At 37.5% G+C, this 22,623-nt stretch overlaps 1 protein-coding gene across 1 annotated transcript in view; it reads left to right on the top strand.

Annotated features, from left to right (window-relative positions):
• Positions 1–22,623, top strand: part of IGFN1 (immunoglobulin like and fibronectin type III domain containing 1) — a 44,590-nt gene that overhangs the window by 3,461 nt on the left and 18,506 nt on the right. The window contains exons 2-13 of the mRNA XM_063299819.1: positions 6,218–6,340; positions 6,712–6,851; positions 8,338–8,437; positions 8,877–8,921; positions 9,485–9,530; positions 10,426–10,603; positions 10,996–11,112; positions 12,170–12,341; positions 14,914–15,000; positions 15,821–19,480; positions 19,621–19,745; positions 21,302–21,443. Of these exons, the coding sequence (XP_063155889.1) occupies positions 6,218–6,340; positions 6,712–6,851; positions 8,338–8,437; positions 8,877–8,921; positions 9,485–9,530; positions 10,426–10,603; positions 10,996–11,112; positions 12,170–12,341; positions 14,914–15,000; positions 15,821–19,480; positions 19,621–19,745; positions 21,302–21,443 (4,935 nt within the window). The remainder of the gene's footprint in view (positions 1–6,217; positions 6,341–6,711; positions 6,852–8,337; positions 8,438–8,876; positions 8,922–9,484; positions 9,531–10,425; positions 10,604–10,995; positions 11,113–12,169; positions 12,342–14,913; positions 15,001–15,820; positions 19,481–19,620; positions 19,746–21,301; positions 21,444–22,623) is intronic.

Below are 22,623 nucleotides of genomic sequence, written 5' to 3'. Positions count from 1 at the left end.
TCAGAGGCATCAGAGCTTGCTCAGACACAAGCAACTGGAAGTAATAAGAGCAAGATGTTTAGGGCAGAAGTTTAAGTGCCAGATTTAAAAGCAAACCTGTTTTTTTAAATTATGCATCAGTTTAACAAGCTGCTGACCAGTCATTTAAATCAGGTTTAACTGAGGGAAGGGAAGGAGTTAATTTATAACTGGGAAGCTGTATGTTACTGCCTTCTATATTTGTGAGGTTAGATTTTAATCCCCGCTGCATGATGACCAACAGGCAGACAAATACAGAAACTACTTAAACTGTGTAGAGATATTCAGATGCCAACCATTGCTTGCTGGGAGAAAAGACCTACAGAGTAAAAGGCATGCAAAAATTTTAGAACTCTTTAAATAGATGTCTCTTGCCTCTGGTCTATAAGTTGCAAGTTGGCCACCTGTTTTTCAAAGTGTGCTGAATACTTTATAATCAATGTCAAGAGCATTTTCAGTTATTTAGAAGCTATACGCAAAGGTCTTAGTTGAAACACACAACATATGTTTGTCAGTTGTACACTGGATGCAATGCAGAATGCACATTTCTTGTTATTTAGCATTTCAGCCTGTGGACTTGGAATAAAATTCAGATCTATTTATCTCAAAGATGGTTCCATCCTAACTACGAAACTGGAATTGGGACGAACTCACCAGCATTCTAACATCACCCAAACTGTACTCATAAGTAATTCCTGTACCTGGATATCTGAACTAGATTGATTCATATGTATAATATCTGAATTGGTAAAGCCTATACCAATTACTCCCACATGAAACTGGAAAATAGACCACAGGAAAAGAAGTGTTAATAGCTTTGTACATAAAAACTGTTCCTCGGATAAAAATGAACATAGACTTTATCCCATTGGACGTAAGTATATGAAAAGGTTCTGCAACAATTTAATTTTTAGTCACAAAATATCAGAATGAAAATCTGTATTCAGTATGATGCTTTTACTCCTAATCAGAGATAAAGTGAATATTATCTCAACTAATTAACTGAATAAAGCTGCAATTCTATGTGTACATTGGATTATTTAATCAAGTAACAACCATGGTTTGACCAAATAACTTTTTTCAATAATGACATCTTACCATACTTTCAAAAGACAAATGAATACTTTTCAACTGCATGTTTTGAGATAATAAGCATGTAATAAATGGCTGGTGCATTAAATCTTTTTCAAAAGAAGATGTATCTCCCTGGCACAATCAATTCTTACATTTTCAGATAAAGGGCTCACTTTTGACAGGAGCTCTCTATCATTTGAAAGAATTCTGGAAATAGTTCTCATAGTCTACAAAGAGTTTCATAAGGTAAGCTACTGATTTGTAGCTGCCAAGGAAGTAATCACACTGAAACCAATAGCACATGCAGAATGTTGAATTCGTTTATTTTTAGCATGTCTTCTAAAGCTGCCTAGCTGTATGCTAAAATCTGTGTTTGCATTGGAATGGTCTAGGCAACCCATGAACAGCACTACTACTGCTGCTCACTTGAGCTTCTACAGGGCACAGGGTTACAAGTCACAATGAACAATAGCTGCTACTCCAAGAGAGAGGAGATACAGAGTAGTTGTAAGACTCAGCTCTAATCTCAATAGTCCATCAACATTGCATACACTTCAGGAGAATGTCCACCTGCTGTAGTGGAAATATACGGAAGACCTTTGTAATTTCGAGGAGTTAACTGACATATGATTTTCTCCCTCACACAAAGATGATTAGTGTTTATGTTGAGTTGTGCTGATGTTTAATTGGCTTGTTTCTATTTCTGCTTGGCATGGGGGGGGGGGAGATAAAACCACAAGATTGTTTTTTGTAAGAATAAGCCCACTCCTCCAACAGCCCTCCAGAGAGTGTGAAGTAGGAAGGGAGAGATGTGAGAGAACCCCCACCCCACCCCATTGTTTTTATAAAGACCAGCTTATCTGTAAACTTCCCAGGCTCTTGTAGACAGGTGTTTTTGGCCTGAGAAACGGCCAGTCAAGGTCAGGTCTCATAGCCTGCAACCATGGAAACATGGTCACGAGGTTGGAGGGCCAGACTTCGATAAAACTCCTGGGCTTGCTTCTGGGGTTGGGGGATCCTGTGCACAGACCTGAGCACTGGGTGCTGTGTATATCAAGCCACCCTGGGGTATCTCTGCTGTCCTTATTAAAGGGCTCCTGGCAGCATATGGGAGATAGGGTGTCACCTTGCTTAGGTATGTTACGATTTCTTTCTTTATGCTATGTTTTTTATGCTTTTGTATAATCTGCCTAAACTGTGTTTCTGGTTTAAACTGTGTTTCTATTTAACTTTGTTTGCTTGAGTTTATAATAAAGCTTAAAGTTTCTTTATCCACTGGCGTGCTTATTATCTCTGGATCTAAAAGAACCAATTGTCTGAGCACCTGATCGCTGCTTGGACACTTGGCAGAACACCTGCCCATAGACGTTTCTAAATTCTGCACATTAGAATCCATTCAGCTGCCATGGTGTTTATTGGATGCTAATTACCACAGTAAAAATATGTGTGTAGATTTTGCAGGAAGACTTTGTAAAACCTGTTAAGCATCCAGTTATGGCATCTATTACAGATCCTGCAAATTTATGCTAAAATATTAATTGGCTGTCATTTACAAGAGTATGCTGTTGAGCATAAATCATGACCAGTTGGGGTAAAAGCTGGCTGATCAAAGTCTGGAAGGCGCTATGAAATGACACATAGTATTAGCTTAGATCACTAATCACGTACTATTTTAGCTCAGCACTGCTTGTTCAACCTAGAAAGATTCCTTGATACTTTGATCACATCAAATGACTCAATATATGATTCTCAAACTTTCAGAGTTAGGAAAAAGTAGTGAATGTAGAGAATCTAACCTCCTCCCCAGGAGCATAGCAAAGTTAATCCTGAAATGACTGAGGATAACAGGGCTACTGTGTGGCAGTTGTTTTCTCTGATCCATTTTTATTAACTCTGGCAAAATGTGCTTGGTCATATGAAAGAAATAGGCTGAAATTCACAACTGCTTTAAGCAGGTAGGATCACACCACAAATAGACTGGGCTCAGAGAAAAAAAAAACTGGATCTAGGCCAAAAAGTAAAATTGGTTTACAATTGCACTCCATGTACTCTTTTGTCCGATTATTTTTTTGGAATGGCTAAGACGCTAGCTTACCAGACCCAGGCTGTTTGTGTATATGTCCATTTGTATTGGACAGATGGTAATAGCCCTGAGGCTTCATGTTGTGCAGCAGGTGATATTCATGATACTCACTGAGAATAGTTAAAGAACCAAGACATGATATGACATTCCTTTAAGAATTTCAGTCATGTGGATGGGTTGATCTGGTACATACTGCCTTTGAAAGCTTCTGACAGTCACCAAAGGATCTTGAACAGCAATAAGAAACATAAAACAGGCTGCTTTAATAACTGGTTAAAGAAAAGAAGCAGAGACGATTTAACAGGCAGGTCTCCCAGCAGAGGGATGTAAAAACTGTCCTTTTCCAAAAGGTCTGTATCTTTTTTGTTCATAAATTATTTAGTGGTGACAGTGAGGTGGTTGAGTTTGTGGATGATACAGCTTATTCAAAAAGGTAAAAACAAAAACCAACAAACTGTTCCCTGCTGTATGTATTTCCAAACTCCATTAATGGGCATTAAGCTTACAATTATAATTGGTGGAAAGTGATGAACCCAGAAAGAATGGTTTATTTGCCTCTGGCTAACAAAAAAAAGGAGCTTGGATCAAGTTAGATACCTCAGTAAAAATATTGGTCCCCATATGCAACAGCTATGAGAAATCCAATTCTTTGTTGAACCAATTAAGAAATATATCAAAAATAATATTACCAATCTTTTAATGCCTTTAAAGAAAACCTGTGCTGAATCTCTCTCACTGCCAGTGGTTGACAGCCAATAGAGACATTGCCTTCATATTCTGCTTGTGGGCTTCTTATCTGCAGTTGGTTGAACAGCATTGAAAGAGTAGCCTTTTGTGTTGGTAGCTTTTGATGTGACCCTGGAGGGACCTCCTTGTGTTCTTTGGTTGCTATTGATGATCTTGAAAGAACAAATCAAATTATGTCATTTATCAGGAAGTTTCATTTCGAGCCTGTGTCTTGAACTGTTTTAACCCATTTATATGTGAGAATTAGCTTAATAATACCAGAATGTCTTTATTATCATCAATATTGCTCTACAAACATCACCTAGCATTATCTGATTTATATTTAAGGTTTGCATAAGTTTCACAGTTTCTTTCCAACTGACTTCACTGCTTCCTTGTTCACCTGTAAATTTGTATTCATCAACCAGCTTAGGAAACACTCCATAGTTTTCATTATCTATACTCCACAGAACTTTGTGCTTTAATAAATTTGTTAGTTTCTAAGATGCGGATGTTCCTACAGAGATAACAGGGCTACTGATTTTGAATTGTCTCTAGCACCACCTAGTGACTTTATTTGCTAGCTATTCCCAATTCTTTTCTCCTTACAATACAAATCTGTCCAAAATAACAAAGAGCAGGCATGAAAGAAAAACATTCAGAAGTTTCTGGCTTATTAAACTATGCTAAATATGAAATCCACGAGGCAGCATGAAAACAGTTTCTCTATTTATAAGCTACATTAGCATTTCTGCAAATCCAACTTCCCATCTCAGTGCACAGGAAATGGTAATGGCAATAACATAAAAAAAAAAAACCCTGAAGAATATGAATAGTTAGGTCAGACTGGATTTAAAACAATGTATGAAAAAAAAATTGAACATCCCAAAGCAATTGCTATCAAAATCAAGTGACAAGGTTGGTATCAGTGGAATTTAATTGTAGTTAGTATATTTAGGACTGCAGCTTTAGAGTTTTTGAATTCTGTAAGCCCGTCTTCCCCAGCCTGAGCAATTTCCAGATATGTGGACCCAGATAACTAAAATTCCCAGCCAGCACAGCACTGCTAAGAATTCTAAGAGTTTATAGCTCTGAAAATGTCCAATTGTGGATAGGATGCTATAATCGTTTTCGGTTTATTTAGTATGGTTATTTGTACATATATAATCCCCAGGATATCTTTTAAAACAGTTTCTCCTAAATGTTGTTGGTTAGATATTTCCACTAACCGTAATGAGGCATTACCTTTGATTTGCAGGTGGATTTCACCAAACTGCTGAATTCCAATTGTTGACAGAAAACAATGGCAGGTTGGAGAGGAGGTGAGGCCTTCACTGGAAGCTTCGACAATTAGTTATTTCAGGAAAAGATTAATGTTTTCACTCAACATTACTTCAGTGACTTGGATATACATATAGTTCTTCAAACTCCAGTTTGTGTTTTCATCCAGTTTGGTTAAATTTGAAGTAAATGGTTGGAACTCACATGCTTCAAAATATGTGATCTACTTAACAAAACATTTCTAGAAACTGTTGGAGTATAAGTCCCTTGGACTTCTGAAATTAAATATATTTCATCAATCATAGGCTAGAAATCAGGAGACTGTGAGTTCCAGTCCTGCCTTAGGCATGAAAGCTGGCTGGGTGACTTTGGGCCAGTCACTCTCTCTCAGTTCACGATGTCAGGCTTGGGTGACAAGCCAATCAGTCAGTTCCTGTCACAACCAATGGATCAACATTTGGTTGATCCAAAAAAGCTGGCCCTGCACTTGCAGGAAAATGCTAGGAAGAAATTTAAAAAAAAAAAAAAATGACTGAAAATTAGGTTCAGTTTATTTCTACAAGCCTCACTTTCTATAGACTTTTGGTAGTGCAGGAGTAGAATGGAATTTTATAAATATTCCCAATATAATGTCACAGTTCCAGAGTTTTGATAATTGGGGGTGATATCTATGCAGAGGTTAACACCTGATAAAGCTCAAAGAAAGCTTTGTACTGGACTTAGAGGTGGAAGATGTTGGGTGGTAATGGTAGGAATGGAAAGAATAGGAGTGGGAAATGTCAAGAGGCTGAAGACTTAGGAGTTTCATATTTTCATTCACAACTTGGGCTTCAAGGATTCTAGAACATCAACTACTGTAACAATACATAATGAGTTAGCACATTTGTAAATTCAGTATATATTTTCGTGCATGTTATTCCCTTAACAGAGAACAGTTTAGCAATCTTGCAGAAATAAATATCTGGAAATTTGAGCTGTCAATCATTTTTTGATTAGTAGATTTACTTTTCCTGGTCAACCTTTATTACCTTCCAGTTAAATCTTTGAAGAAATCTGCCATCCCTGGAGTGGTCATTACACAGTTTGTAGAAGATATTCCTAAAGGATACAGCACACCTGACTTTGAGCAGAAACCAATTACTGTAACATTACAGGAAGGTGAGATTTGTTAAGGACTTGTTATCTTCTTCCTTAGTTTCTAATTGAATAGCAATTCTTTTAACCAAGTTATTATAGATCAGTGTAAAAACTCCTGATAAATGCTAAATGCTTTTGTTTGTCCCTGATACCTGATTTAGAGCAGGGGGATCTTAAATGCTAGAAATGAAACAAGGTTCACTGCTGGCCTTTTGGTATGCCCTACGCTATGCTTTTCCCCAACCTGCTCTTTGAAAATTTGATTTCTTTTTAATATGCACAATGGGATTTTAGAACCCAAGGCCAAAGTTCCATAGGGAAAAAAAAATTATTTTAGATTTCTACTTCCCACTGAAAAGCAGTTTATATTTTTCTTGTTTCTTTTTTGTCAGGTAAAAATGCCATTTTCAGAGCTGTGGTCAAAGGTGAACCAAAACCAAAAGTGTTATGGAAGCGCAATAATAGGGAAATGGATACTTCTCAGAAATACCAAATTTCTTTTAGTTCTGGAACAAATGAATTTATCTTGCAGGTAAGGTTTAGCAACTATAGAGAGCTACACGCTGATATATTTTCACTATTTAGTTTTCAGTAAAGTAATACATTACAGACTGACAACTCTGGTCCATAAATACTCATTTAATGTTGTAGATGAGGTATTACAGTTAATGTAATTCCTGAACTAAATGTTGCAAAATCACTTTGCTTGCAGTGCTCTTGTTTACAAGAGCAATATCTCTTCTGGATTAATAATGAAAAGTGAGATTAACTATCTAATACTAAAGCCTGTTGGAACTCGTTGGTTTAGCCAGGTGATTAATTAAAATATCTAAGCAATAAAATAATGGATGAAATACCAATGAAACTCAAAAATATGATAGAATTAGAAGGCACATAATGCACTACTAAATTGCCAGATTAAGTGCATCTTTACTGAGAACACCATAAGAAGGAAAGGCTATATAAAATTATAACTAGAAATAATAACCAGCTGATTGAACTTGTACAGTAAGGATATTAATAAAATCTGATATAAGATTATATTATATATAATTTTAAAAAGAATTTGAAACATTGTAATCAGCTGATAATTATATTATGATATACCACTTTCCATTCTAGGCCATTCTAGGGAGTGGTAGACTGTCTCACAAAGAAATGAGGGAAAAATACCAGAAACATTTTTCTCACCACTGTGAGAATGATTCCATCTATCCTTTAGGTCAAGAAAAGTAGCAAGCAAAAAATGATATATTGTGGCAACTACCTTTACTTTCTATTCAAAGCCAGTCTAGGAAACTGTGCTGATCTGCACCAACCCATCATGAAGTTATGGCAGCACATATCAGCCTTCCCATCCTTTCTACTCTAGCACTAAGGACTACCACTGACCCCAGCTCCAAAGAATGAGAGAAGAGAGGTTTGGTCTAGTTAAAATAGATCTTTCTTATATTCCTTCTTGGATCTGATTTTTCTTAGATTCTACTCCTTATTAAGGAGTATTTTCTGGTCCAGAGTTCAGCACTATATTGTCTCTCTTGATTGCTCAAGAACAGTTGGTCTCAAGAGCTGAAGTGTCTGTAGATTCAGAGGCAGGATCTCAGACTGGGACTACTTATTCAACATGCTCTTAACATCAGGCTTCAGTCTAGGGTTTCCTCAGTCTATATTACCTCTTTGTGGCATATTAGCTGCTGCCAGAAGTCAGCATTGCATGGAGACCAGGCTTAATCTCCATTAGATATATTAAATAAGATTTCTTATTTTGAGTTTTGTACTGTGCATTGTTTTAAAGATAGAGATAAAGGGGATGGACACAGCTTTATGCGTTACATTAATGGTTGTAAGCCGTGTGTTTAATTTTTAATGATCGAAGAGAGAGAGAGAGAGAGATTCCCCAAATTCAGCAGCTCAACCTTTTTACTCAGGAAAAAGAAGAGTGAGAGATATATTATACCAGTCTAAGAAACTGTCATTTTATTCATGGTCCTGATCCCAATTTTATTCTCTTTTTGAAGATAAACAAAATAACTTCAGATGATGCGGATTTGTACCGTTGCATTGCTGTGAATGAGTATGGGGAAGCGGCCTGTACTGTTGGTCTCAAAATTATAGAGGGTAATTAAATCATGTTAGCATGCTGCAATCTGTCTGAGCAATAGATCTGTGAAATGCTTTACTTGGGCTGAAATCAGGGGCATCCACAGTTTGTGCGTGTATTTGTGTCAAAAAAGCAAAGAAGTGGTTCATGACCACATGACCAAAGCCTGCTCCTTTTTCACATTGCCTAGCCTCATGTGTTGCCTATTCGTTAACTAAAATCACTATTTAACATCCATATAAGTTGTCTAAAGACAATTTCCAGGTGTTTTGATATACGTGACATAAATTTGTTTCACTGAAGACTGTGTAAGCACTAACTATAATCACTATGAATCTTGCATGGCATGATTATGTTGCAAGTATTCCTACAGTGGTGGTGTTAATTAAGGATTCTCTTTTCATCTCACTATCTCTTCTTCCTTTTCTTTCATCTCTTATCAAAACTGATCACCAGGCTTCAAGAAGAAAACGAAACTGCTTCCTGTTGCACAACAGGCAGGTGGGTTGTCATAAAATGTTGACAAAAAAGCCATAATAATGGTGATCTAAAAGGCCAAACCCAGGTCTTTAGCAACTACTTGGCAATTTTGAACCAATTTAAAGTTTTAGTAAGTTTTAAATTATGAGCAGCTGTGCACCCTTTAAATATGATTTGGAACAAGTGGCTTTTTTTTACTTCATGCAAACAGAGCACATCTCTCCTGTTCACTAAAGGAATCTGACTTTTTGCAGATTTCCACTAAAGCCTGAAAAAAATATGCTGCTGCTTTAAGGAGCTGACTTTTTAATGCAGCTCTCTAAGAAACTGCTATCATTTTAGGCTAGTGTTTTTCAAACTTGGCAACTTTAAGATGTGTGGACTTCAACTCTCAAAAGTTGAAGATGCTGGCTGGGGAATTCTGGGAGTTGAAGGCCATACATTTGTAAAGTTGCCAAATTTGAAAAACACAATTTTAGGCTCACATGCAGATCCAAAGCATTTCTTCCAAATCATTTTTGAAGCATGCACATCTCTTGTTATGTAAGCTCAATTTTCATGCCAGTGTTTAAAATCTTTTATAGATCTAAAGAAAGAGATTCAGGACTTCAGAAAAACATTAAAGAAACGGTGAGCTTTCCAACAATGGCTTACATTAAATAGGTGTATTTCTTTTTTTGTTATGTGCTGGCAATGATAGAACAACAATGGCAGGCAGAAGTTCCAATTCCAGTAAACTAAATTGTTGTTTCTTGCTGTTTTGCTTCTGCTAGTAATGGGGAGCTGTCTTTAACAAAGGGTTCTTCAACAATATATGTTCTACTTGATGGCACATAATCAATCAATCAATCAATCAATCAACAATAGAGTTTATTTGCAATTTAGGAACTTTTCCTCTTAGATATTGATTTTCTTTGCTTCCATTGATTCTCTCCCACAAAAGATTCCATGATCACACAATTTTACTATCTAGTTAAATAATATCTAAACTGTGTATGGATAAATGTTAAGTTTTTATGTCAGAGTTTTTGGATTGTAACTTGTGTGTTTGATGATTTTGTAAATTTTACTGTAAACTGCCCGGAGTCCCCCTATTTGGGGGAGATGGGTGGTGATAGAAATTTGAACAATAAATTAAATAAATAAATAAATAATTTTTTGGTAAAGATTTAATTGCTGTTTGACAATTCCAACTAGTAGAAAGCTCATCACCTCCCCAAGTTAGGTTTTCAGTAGAGTTAGTTTTGCTTCTGACAATAAATCATAATTAATATGTCTGCCATATGACTGCCATTGTAAACATTGCTAGTAAACAGCTTGCCAAACAGTAGACAGTGACATAACATTTTTGCAAAATATATGAAATTTCCTAGTGGATTTGCATGTATTTGCAAAGAGAGGTTATAATGAAAAGCATCCCTTCAAACTTACCCCCCACATGCTTCTTCCACAATTACATGAGGAGTTGTAGGTCTCTTGCAATTCATGTACACTCTGGGTTTGTCTTTTGGGGACTGACCTGTAGAGCACCTTCAGCTGCTCCAAAGAAAAAACTGGATATGGAACAGATCGGACAATTGTTAATAAATGCAGAGAAGAAAGATTATGAGAAGATTTGCTTAAAGTATGGTGTTGTTGATTTCCGTGGGATGCTGAGAAAACTTCAGGAGATGAAGAAAGAGAGAGAGGATAAGCAGGCTGAAGTAAGACCAATGTTTTTGATACTATAGCCAATGTTAACTCATCCTTCTCTTGTTTCATACCCTGTGACCTGATCAGATAAATATTCAATAAGTTATAATCCACATGTCATTGTTAATTAATCTATCAACAGAATGCAAACTTTCACTGCATTTTAAGGACAAAAGCACCACTAATCATTAAAAAGGATCCTGTCCCAAGACTGGATTTCCCATAGTGTATTCTACTGAGAAAGAATTGTATTGAAACCTGTCTTAAAAGCTTCAAATTAAGTTTAGCGCAAAAGTTTTGTTGCTTTGACAATAATGATTTAGTTCCGTTTTGGCAGTGAGAATACTGTATATAAAAATTATGTAATATCTGTAAATGATATGCCTCTCTCTGGTTCTTACAGTATGTGTACAGTCTTGCAAATCTGAAGCATGTGAAAGTCAATAAAGAGCAAAGAAATGCTTCTTTTGACCTAGAGATGGAACTGAAAAACCCAGAGAGCAGAATTTGCCTCTACAAAGTAAGGAAGGAAGGATAGTGGTTTGGCTAACTCAACACACTAACTTTATGAGAGAATGGCTTGGCTGAACTGGAGCTAAACAGCTAAAGAAACAAACCGATTAACATGGAGCCACTTCACTTGACAGTAGCAATTTTATCTCAGGAACAACATTGATAATATGGTTTTATATATAGGCTTCCTTTATGGTAGTAAATGAAACAAAAATATTGGAAGAGAGAACAGGTCAAAAAATTGGATGGAGGTGAGAGGGAACGAAATAAATGAGCAGAAGAAAGAAGGAAGAATAGAAAGAAGGAAAGAAAAATCCAATTTAGATGTTACAAAAAGGGTTAAAATTCAGCAGGCCAGCAACACTGCCAAATGGTTGGATAATGGTCAGTCTTCAAGGGCTCAATAGCAATCTAATTCTTGGGTGATTTGTACTCCCATGCATTCATTTCTTTTCAATAGCAGTCTTCTGTTCTTCTTAGTAATGTAAATTGACTACTATCCAATTTCATAAGTTCACAAGTTCCTATTTTGGGAGGAAAGCTTCTACTGGCAGATTTGACAATTCAGATATGGCTAATAACAAATTAGGGCACACTATGTTTTTTTAAGGGATGCGGTGGCGCTGCGGGTTAAACCGCTGAGCTGCTGATCGGAAGGTCGGCGGTTCGAAACCGCGCAGCGGGGTGAGCTCCCGTTGCTAGTCCCAGCTCCTGCACACCAAGCAGTTCGAAAACATGCAAATGTGAGTAGATCAATAGGTACCGCTTCGGCGGGAAGGTAACGGCGTTCCGTGTCGTCATGCTGGCCACATGACCCGGAAGTGTCTACGGACAACGCCGGCTCTAAGGCTTAGAAACGGAGATGAGCACCGCCCCCTAGAGTCGGACACGACTGGACTTTACGTCAAGGGAAACCTTTACCTTTACCTATGTTTTTTTAAAGTAATTATAATTCAGACTGGTTATTTTACATGTTTTTTGTAAAGTAATTACCATAAATCAGATTAGTTATTTTACAAGGATGTAGTTTTGCCTGTACATTTCTTCTCTCATCTTACTTCTAGGATGGTCAGAAGATCGATTTTGGATTTAATGATGACAACTTAAAGCACTGCCTGCAGCAAGAGGGCAAAAACTATCATTTTACCATCAATGATCTGCAGCCAGAAGATGTTGGCATTTATCAGATCAAAGTAGAAGATGTAGTTATCTTCTCCACTGAACTGGAAGCAGAAAGTAAGACTTCCTGACCAAAGGCTACACATGGGTGTGCATTTGTTTCATAACAAATGAAATATGAGACAAATTAGGATCAATTCATTTCATTTGTTACTAGTGAAGAAATAAATGCTAAAGATGTAGATAAATTCAAAACTTCATATATTCATTTGTTGCTCATGCTTAGCATTCATTTTCTCAGATTGAAATTACAATGATAGATGAGAAAAAAGAAGGAAAAAGCAATTGGTAATTTAATAATGACATGGGGAGTCCAGGAAGGGCAGGACAACCGGGTGCTCTGAAACTGCCAGAGAATGGCACGAGGACAGGCTTTTTTGTTCTGTTTTGGTTTTGTTTTTAAATCAGCTTTTAATAAATATATAAAACAAACAAATAGTCTTCTGAGTCAGGCTTAGCTCCTGATGATTTCACAAACAAATCTGTGTAAGGTTTTTGACAACAATATGAAAGTGATTTGCATTTGCCATTGCTGCTTTCTATAACTTTTTGAAAAACTTCCCAGTTTAGCCTAGAGCCCTGGGGGTTTCTGGCAGTAAACCATTCAAGTCCTAAGCAGGTGGGATCCTACTTAGCTTTTTGTATCAGCCAAAGTTGGATTCCAGAGAGCTCACTAAAAATACAGGATGTGTGAAAAGGTGAAAGGTCCCCTGTGCAAGCACCGAGTCACGTCTGACCCTTTGGGGGGACGCTGCTTTCGCGACGTTTTCTTGGCAGACTACAGTGGGGTGGTTTGCCATTGCCTTCCCCAGTGGTCACCTTCCCCAGGAAAGCATTATTTAGATTGAGAGATTCTTAAAATCTTACATGCACTGCTCTTTGGTATTTCAAAAACACTCTCTGGGTGCCCCCACTTCTGGAACAGCTATTGGCAAATGTCATGTAACATCTGCCCTTCAGTATATCAAAGAGACCAGCAAAACTTCAAAGCACATCAAAAAGCAATGGTATTTTAATATTAAAAATAATATTCATATTTCTCTGAGTTACCAAACATTCTTTTTCCTCCCCTCTTTTATGTTTGCTATCATAAATGTACAAAAAGTTAATGCCAAATTGTGAGATTGCTACTACTTCTTGTTTCACATATTACATTAAGCCAAAGTACAGTTTGCTGAGCACAGTTGTGAACAAAATCTGCATTTTCCCAACTTCATTGTGTGTAGTTTAGATATACACTAATCTGACAACTCTGAATATTTCTATGCACTTTTTTTTAATGACCTTAAAACATAGACTTTCCTCATTTTTTTCCTTGAAATTTGTCATGTTTCACATCTTGGTCAGCTGGATAGAAAATATAGAAGTCCAGGTAGTAAACATTTCAGCTCTGTTTCCCTCTGAAAGCAAAAAACAGGATGATGAACAGAATAATAATGAAAATGAATGTGATTTTAACAAATGAATGACTCTATGAATGATTTAATATAAAAACAAATGGAAAAGCAATCTTGCACAACTCTAGACTCATCTGTAATCAAACTTATGCAATCTTATGCATGTAACCTGGAAATATATCCCACTGCGTTTAATGCCAGGATTGTAGGATGCATAATACTGTAGCCTGACTGGTATTAAAGTGAACAATTAAAAGATTCAAGCCAAGGTTTTAGGGTATCCTTGTATATTAGTTCTTTAGGTTATAAATTATGAAAAATGTCACATGAACAAATTATATGTACGTGCAATAAACATGCCTTTTCAGCGCATACAGTAAGTATATATGACCAGAAGTGTAATTCACTATGTACAAAATCAACATTTAAATTCCTCAGAATAAGTGAAATAACCTTCCATCCCATAAATGAGCCCAACATTAACAGAAAGCTGTTGTATAAATTGGGAGCTTAATTTAGGACAGAAAAGATTGGTTTCAGGCAGTTTCTTATTGCACAGTTGTGGATATTTTTCTCAAAGTGTGAGCTTAAAGCCTTTTTATACACATTAATATATTATGCAGTTAAAATTTGAATAAGTCACCTTCTTAATATAATATTTGTAGGATATAATAATATGCTTCCAATTTTAAATATAAAAATGAGACAAAATAATGTAATTTAAAACATTTCTCATTGTTTTAAATCCTGATTGTGTGTGAAACGAGTTATCAAAATGCCATTTGAAATAATGAACGTGTGCTGATTTTTTGTTAGCAACATTATCAGGAAGTCATTTCACCACTACATGAAAACCTACATTATAGGTTGTGTGAAAACCTACATTATAATTCTGACTATTGTCAGCAAAGTTTGAAAGGTAGATAAGTAACCTTCATCCATTGCTAAATGAAATTGGTATTTGCCATGTTTCTTCCACCTACATGCTTCTTTTGCCCCACATTTTGAATCTGTTATGTGTCTATTTCCCATTAATTCAATATTTCAGACATTCCTGTAAACTTTGCTCTCCACCTAGTGAGAATGAAATTCCACAAGAAAGTAAATGCTGTTCTCAATGCACCTTCTATGAAGTCTGTATCAATGCTGTGTGGTTTCAAAAAACTATCATTTAGAGTCAAATGACAATTATGATATCTCAGTTTTGAATGATGGCCTTATTCACCATCTAGGCAGCCAAAACCCCCAGCCCTCTGACAAAGGGACTTACACCATTGACACTGGAAGCTGTTCTTCAAGTACTTGGCTTGAGGTCGAATGTGAGTGATGATCTAATCTTGATTTCTCACAATGTAATCCTGCAGATTTAGCCCTTTCCCTTCTAACATCTAACAGTACTATATTCGAGATCTCATTGAGAAATGTCTAATTATGGGTTAAAAAGAGATTTAAATGAGAAAGATACTGGAAGGAACTTTAAGGTTTCTTAGTCATTATGACTTATTCTAGATACTTTACACTGTAACATTTGCTTAGGAATTGCTGTCCAGCATGCTTTGTGAACATTATTAATGTACTGGTCTTAAATAAATTGTTTTCTTTGAAATCCTTTCTTTGAAGGATTTCATATGCTTGTAAAAACATTAAAATAATCATAATTTGCCTGGTGCAGTGCAATGCTTCCAGCAGTACTGGAATCACTGTATATTTCTAAACTATCTGAATATGGAAACTATTGTAAATCTGACAGCTGTGGTCATTGATAAATTAATCCTTTATTAATTCATAAAAACCATTACTTCTCTTAATTCTTAGAGAAGTAATACAGAAGCTATAGCATCTTGCAATTTGAACATCTGTATTTATAATAAGTTATTTTGCTATTTTTTAAATAGTGTAATATGCTTATAAATGAGAAATGCTCTATAATTTCATTCACTGTTTAAAGAACTAATTCTTGTATGCTAATGATCATGATATGGCATTAAAAGGCCCTCACAGTATCATAATGCGAAACTAGGAGGAGTGATGTTTATTTAAACTGTGTTTCATTCATTAAATTGAATTATTTTGCACTAAATTACAAGAAATAAATGGCTTTGCCATTTCAATTTAACCATCAGTATATTTGTAATACAGCTTCTAAAGGAAAGAGAAAGCAATCGGAAGAGGACAGTAGTGATAAAGATGGACAATGGAGCAAACCATTAGATGAAGAGCATGCTAAGAAACTTCACCAAGGAGAAAGGCAGAAAGATCAAGATCTCCTTGCAGACTTCAGCATGGGCAAAGATGCCCAGTATGCGAATGGCCAAGATAGCAGTGCAGAGCTTTATAGCTGCCTGGAAAAAGATGGATCTTTAGGAAAAGATGGGAAGATAGGATTTGATCAGAATGCAGTGCTAGACAGAAATATCAGAGTAATAGGTAGTTTGACTGGCAAGGCCCCCCAATATGGGAAAGATGCTATGCTAGCTTTCAACATTGAATCTGAAGGTACAAATGGATGGCAAACTTCAGAAGGACAAGTTTCCACACTTAATGGAGAAGATCCTGGGGACAGATTTAACAGAGAATCAGTTTTGGGCCAAGGTTCCACATTAGGCAGTGCAGCAGTCAATAGCAATCAATATATCATGTGTGGTCCCGGAAATGGATTTGGCATAGCAGGAAAGGTAGAAGGACTTTATGACAAGAAGGGTATACTGAGTAAGTCTGATCAATCAGGAGCCAGGTCTGACAGTACTGGAAGTCTCTGTATTAAAGATGGTGGGTTACGTGGTGCAGGTAAGCTTTATTTCAAGGATAATATACTCTCAGAAGTTGGGGAGAGAGGTACACTGTATAGAGATGGTTGTGTAATAGCTGAGTCTAGTGTAACAGAAGGTGATACAGGAGTTGCAGGGAAAATTTGTGACAAAGATAATCATTTAGAGGAAGCTGGAGCTAACAGGTTTAGACCTCAGCTTGATGACACAAAAAGTGGTTGTGGCAATACTGATACCACATCTGGAGATTGTGATAGTGGGACAATGAGTGGGAATTATGTCAAAGATGTAGTGCTAGGTGAATCTGAAGTGGTTGCTAGTAGATTTCCCGGTGTTGGAGGAATAGTTCTCTATTGTGGGACAAAAGGGATGTCAGCTGGATCAGGCAGTGATAGGCATAATGATGCTAAAAGAATAAGAGAGCTGAATAGCAAGGATGGTATAATAGTTGATGCTGGTGCTTGGGGCATAAGTGGCAAGAAGGATATACTAAGAGGAGCTGTTAGACCTGATGATGTTGTGAGCATAGATGGATATTATAGTGTGGATGTTGTACTACGAGGAATAAGTGCTTGTAACCTTGGTGACTCTAACAACATAGATAGACTCTATAATAAGAATGAGGTATTAGGAAGCATAGGCGCTGTTGGACAAGATAGTGCTGGGAGTATAAGCAATCTATATGGCAAAGGGGGACCTGAAACTATTAGGGGTATCAATGAACACCATGGCAAGGAAGTTGAAATAAATGGAGTTTATGAAAAGGATAGTGAGCCAGGGGAAACAAGTGCTTATGAACTTGATGACAATAGGGAGATAGGCAGACTCAGTGGGGAGAACGGTATAAAAGGTGAAGATGGTATTACTGGATCTGATGATGCTAGGGGTATAAATGGACTGGATAATAAGAACACTGCACTAGGAAAACCTTGTGGACCAGGTGGTGCTGAGGGCATAGCTACAGTCTGTGGCAAGGATAGTGCACTAAACGGAGTTAGTACTGATAGACCAGGTAGTGGGGGCATACATGGGCTATATAGAAAATATGATGCATTAGGAGGACCTGATGGTACTAGGGGAATAGGTGGACTCTATGAGAAGGATGGTTATCTAGGTGGAATTAGTTCTCATGGACCTGAAATTATTGGGAAACTAAGACTGAATATTAAAGATGGTGAGCTAGGGAGAGCAGAGGGCATTGGTGGACACTGTGGCAAGGATGGCACGCTAGGTGAAACAGACACTAGTATAGCTGGTAATGCTGGTGGAATAGGTACACTGTATGGTAAGGGTGCCCTGCTAGATGAAATTGGGGCTAATGAATATGGTAATACTGTGAACATCGTTGGACCCAGTGACAAGGATGGCATGCCAAATTGCATAGCTAGTAGATCCGGTGGTACAGAGGGCACTGGTGGACTCCATACCAAGGACAGCATGCCAGGTAAAGCATGCAGTTGTGGAGTTGGTAGTTCAAGTGGACATGATATGGTTCATGGCAAAGGTTTTAGTGATGCTAGGGATACTGGTAGATTCTACGGAAAGGATGATATACCAGATGAAGCAGTTACCGCTGGACTGTCTGGCCAGGATATTATGCCATGTGGGTTTTATGCAGGTGGTGGTAGTGCTAGGGAAGTTGGTGGGCTCTATGTCAAAGATGATATGTTGGGTGCAGTAGGTGCTAGTGGATCTGGAATCTTTGACAAGGATAGCATGATAATCAGTACTACTGATGATGAGCTTGGTAGTGATGAAAGATTAGCTAGTAGAGCAAATGGTATTCGAGAAACACCTGGAATTTATGGTAAGGATAGAATGTCAAATGGATTTGTTAGTCTTGGAGCAGTATCTGGGCTCTGTGATAAAGATGGCATGCTAAGTGAATTTGGTGCTAATGGATCCATTGGAGCTGGAAGCACTGCTGAATTTTATGGCAAGAACAGCATGCCAGGTGATTCAAGTACTGTTGGACTTGTTCCTGTTGAGAAAGAAAGTGGATTTGGAATGGGTGGTACACTGGATGGAGTTTGTGCTGGGAGTAAACTCAATGGCAAGGGTGATATGCCAGCTGTCACAGGCAGGAGGGAACTTGATGCTAGAGGCATGGATGAATCTTATAATAAGGATGGCATACCAAGTAGAACATGCACTACCGGATGTCATGGCTCAATAGTATGTAGTCTCTATGACAAGGATGGTATTGAGAGCATTGGTATGCTTGGTGACAAGGATAGCATACCATTAGGTACAGGCACTAATAAACCTCATGGCATTGGCAATATAGATGGAAACTATGGCAAAGACAACATGCCAAATGTAGTAGACATTTATGAACTTGGTGGTGTTGGGGGAGTAGGTGGACATAGTATTTTATGTAGAGGAGGCACAACTGGATACATTATTATTGATAGAATCTATGGCAAAAACAGTATACTTGGTGGAGCTGGTGCTGGTGGAGCTGGTAATATTGGAGGAATAGGTGGATCTCTTTGCATGGCAGGTGGAAAAGGTGCTGGATTGTGTGAAAGGAATGATATATCAAATAGAGAGGTCTTAGGTAAACCTGATGGTGCTGGTGATGTAAGTGGACTTTATGGAAAAAATGGTTACCTCATTGAAAATGATGCTGTTGGAGGACTGGATGAGCTTTATGGCAAAAATGGAGTGCTAGGTGGTAGAAGGGGAATAAGTGGGCTTTATGGGAAGGATGGTGCATTACCTAGCACAATTGCTGGTGAGATAGGATGTAATAATGAAGGAAAGTTCAATTATCACTATAACAAAGATGGTGCACTTTGTGGAGATGGTACAGGAGTTAGAGGTACTAATGGATCACTACATGAGAAAAAGTCAGACATAACTGGTGAAGAGTTCCTGGGTTATGGCCAGCCTCCTGGCCTTTATGATGCTGTATCTTATGCTGGTGACAGAAGAAGGCAGCTGTCTGATTTAGAGGCCAGTGGATCTACACCAGCTGATCTTGCAAGGAGAGGGAGAGGAGAAAGACTGCTTGAAGAGGACATGAGAGGTATTTACATATTTATGAATGAATTCTTGTATTCTTTTTTAATGTGCATTTTAATGTGCATTTGTAACACATGTTGTATAATATTTCTTTTAAAAAATCCATCTTTTTAAAATGGGTGTTTCTGTCTCTTGACTATTCAGAATCACTTTGCCATTTGAACCAAGGTTTATTTGATGTCCATGCTCAGAGAGGAAAACCAACTGAGTTGTCTTGCACTCTGAACAATGATCAGCTCAAGGGAACTTGGTTTAAAGATGGAGTCAAGGTATGACATTGTTAACGTGTGACAGATTTCACCTGAAGGACCCCTCTTTTTACAATCATTGTATCCAATGAAGTTTTATTTTGGAATGAAATTGATAGGCAATAATGAACAAGCGTACTAACACAATAATACATCATAATTTGAAACAAAGGAAAATAAAACTAATTCATTGTTTGTTTATTAGTTCATGCTTTGTTTATTCATTCAATTTATATTGCTGCCTCATGTTTACATGACTCTAGGCAGCTTACAATAAAATGAATAAAATACGCAATATAAAAAAATAAAAATAAAGCACATAGCAGCCATGCATCATCCAGCTGATCATCCACATAGCCAGGAGACTGGCTTTATCCCATGCCCAGGGCCTCAGGCTCAAGCACAAAGCCAATTTTTCAAGGCCTTACGAAAGGCCAACAAGGACGAGGCTAATCTAAACTCGGGGGTATGATGTTCCGAAGGATGGGTGCCATGACAGAAAAGTCTCTCCTTCTGGCCCCGCCAGCTGACACCCCTTAGCTGACAGTACCAGAGGCATGCCCCCCATGCTGGATCAGGTAGGGCAGGTAGAGACAATTGGGGAGAGAAGGTCTCATAAGTAACCTGGTGCCAAGCCATGAAGGGCTTTAAAAGTGACAGCCAACACCATGAATTGCACCTGGAAGCACACTGGAAGCCAATGCCACTCGCAGAGCAGTGGTGTCACATGTGCAGATTAACTGGTTCCATTAACTGCCCATGCTGCCATATTCTGCACCAGCTGAGGCTTCCAAATAGACTTCAAAGGCAGCCCCATATAAAGCACATTGCAGTAGTGCAGTCTGAAGGTCACAATTACATCATTCTTTTACTAGACTTCTTGGCGAATATGCATAAACAAACAAATAAATCCATCAAACTCAAAACCAGAAACCATAAATAAAACAATATCTAACATAGGTATTTAAAATGCCAGTGGAACAGCTCCTTACTACCAGTTTAAAGTACAGTAATAAGAGACTTCTCTCTGGATGGAATTCCGTAATATGGACATTGCTACCCAAAGACTCCTGTCTCAAATACCTGCTACCTAATCTCTGTGGACAGCCGAACAAATAGCAATGCATCCAAGCATTACTGTCATACCGCTTGAGGAGATGCTGGCTAATTGTGGAAGTTAGGGAGCTGAATTATCGACAGCAAAAATGCATTTGATTGGAATGTAATCTGAAGCAAGAAGAGTTACAATTGTGCAGTGACACTATTTTTTTCAAAAATGGTATTCATGATTGAGTGAATGAATGAAACTATTCAAAAATATTAATGCTTTTTGTTCTGAAAAACAAACAAAAAAGATCAGTGAAAACTGTCCCTCCCATGGGCACATGTACAAGTGTTAAGACTTGTTTGAAACCTGTTCTGTGTTTGAAACCTGTACAGGAAAAATGTCTGACTTCAGGGTTCTCTGTGTCTGTCATAAATTTAGCTTTGAATTACACTGAAATGTTGCTTTTGCAGTGCTTCATATACTTTTTGAGATAAAATATTTTCCTGCATTCTTTCAACTTTCCCACAAGGTAACAGGCTCAGGAGGACTCTCCACTGAGAAAAATGGCCTAGTCCACAAACTGATAATAGACAAGGTAGAAGATAGTCATGCTGGAAAATATAAATTTGAAGCTGAAGGCATCTGCACAGAAGCATCTATTTTTGTTGAAGGTAAACTTAGCCAAGTTAGCATTTAATAGACCAAATGGCAATGGCTAAGTGCCATTGGTTAATCCTGCTCTTAATACATGAGTGGGCAATCCTTTTCTCCTTTCCTTTAGAAGCGATCAGTGCCAGGGGGCATAATATGTTGGTAGAACTTAAAACAGGGGCACTTCTGGGGAGACCCATTCCAATCCTTTCTAAATCACTGTTTATCTTTCTTGCTTTCTGACATGCTCTTCGTTTTCTCTGATGCTGTCCCTGCACAGCAGGCTCACATAGATTGTTCTTGCCAGAGGTTGTAATTGATCCCTTGTAGAGGATTTTTTAATATGAGATTGAAATAAATATCAATTGAATTGATATTTCCCTCTAGTGTCCAACCTTCGAAGTCCCATCCTAACATGTTTTTTTTTTTTTAAGAATTCAAAACAAAAGCATTTTCCCACGGGAAGGATTCTTACAATTAATTCCAAAATCTGATTTCCAATCCATCTGGACCTTTAGTCCATTTGTAACTTTCAAAAATCAAAGTTCTAATCAACCTTTTACTTTTTATTCCAATATATATGTGTGTGTGTGTGTGTGTGTGTGTGTGTGTGTGTGTGTGTATATATATATATATATATATATATATATATATATATATATTTAAAGTCCTTAAACTTGTATTTAAAAGTACTTAAACTTATATTTAAGGATTGAAGGAAACTCACCTGGTATTTTTGGACGTGTTGATCTAGAGGATCCTAATAGCTGAAAAACAGATAACAAGCAATTTCTGAAAGTGATTAGAAAAGGAAGTATGCGAACCCAGTGTCCTTTTAAAGGCGCTGACCATGGTTTGAGCAAGAAGACTATTCCTCATCTCCCAGAGCACTAAACTTGCTGGAGACTGCTCTCTTGCGGTCTCCTTGTGAGAGGCAACTGTCTGGAACATTTGTGGGCGATCCCAAATCCTCTCCTTCTCCAGTCTGCTCTTCATTCTACCACGGGCGTCAGCTCCACTTTTAGCGGAACTGTCTTCAGTTCTGTCTTCAGTTCGTCAGAAGTCTGGGGAAAAAAAATTGAATTCCTATAGGAATTTACCCCATTTGCATTTCCCAGACATATATGCAAAATGCAATTCTGTCAAGTACTGACATTTTTCAGAAATGTCAGGTGCATTTCACAACTAAAAAAAATGTAT

Source organism: Candoia aspera, chromosome 3, assembly GCF_035149785.1.
Source record: "Candoia aspera isolate rCanAsp1 chromosome 3, rCanAsp1.hap2, whole genome shotgun sequence".
Lineage (NCBI taxonomy): Eukaryota > Metazoa > Chordata > Lepidosauria > Squamata > Boidae > Candoia > Candoia aspera.
Note: the sequence above shows the minus strand (reverse complement) of the source record. Positions and strands in the feature narration are given on the sequence as shown.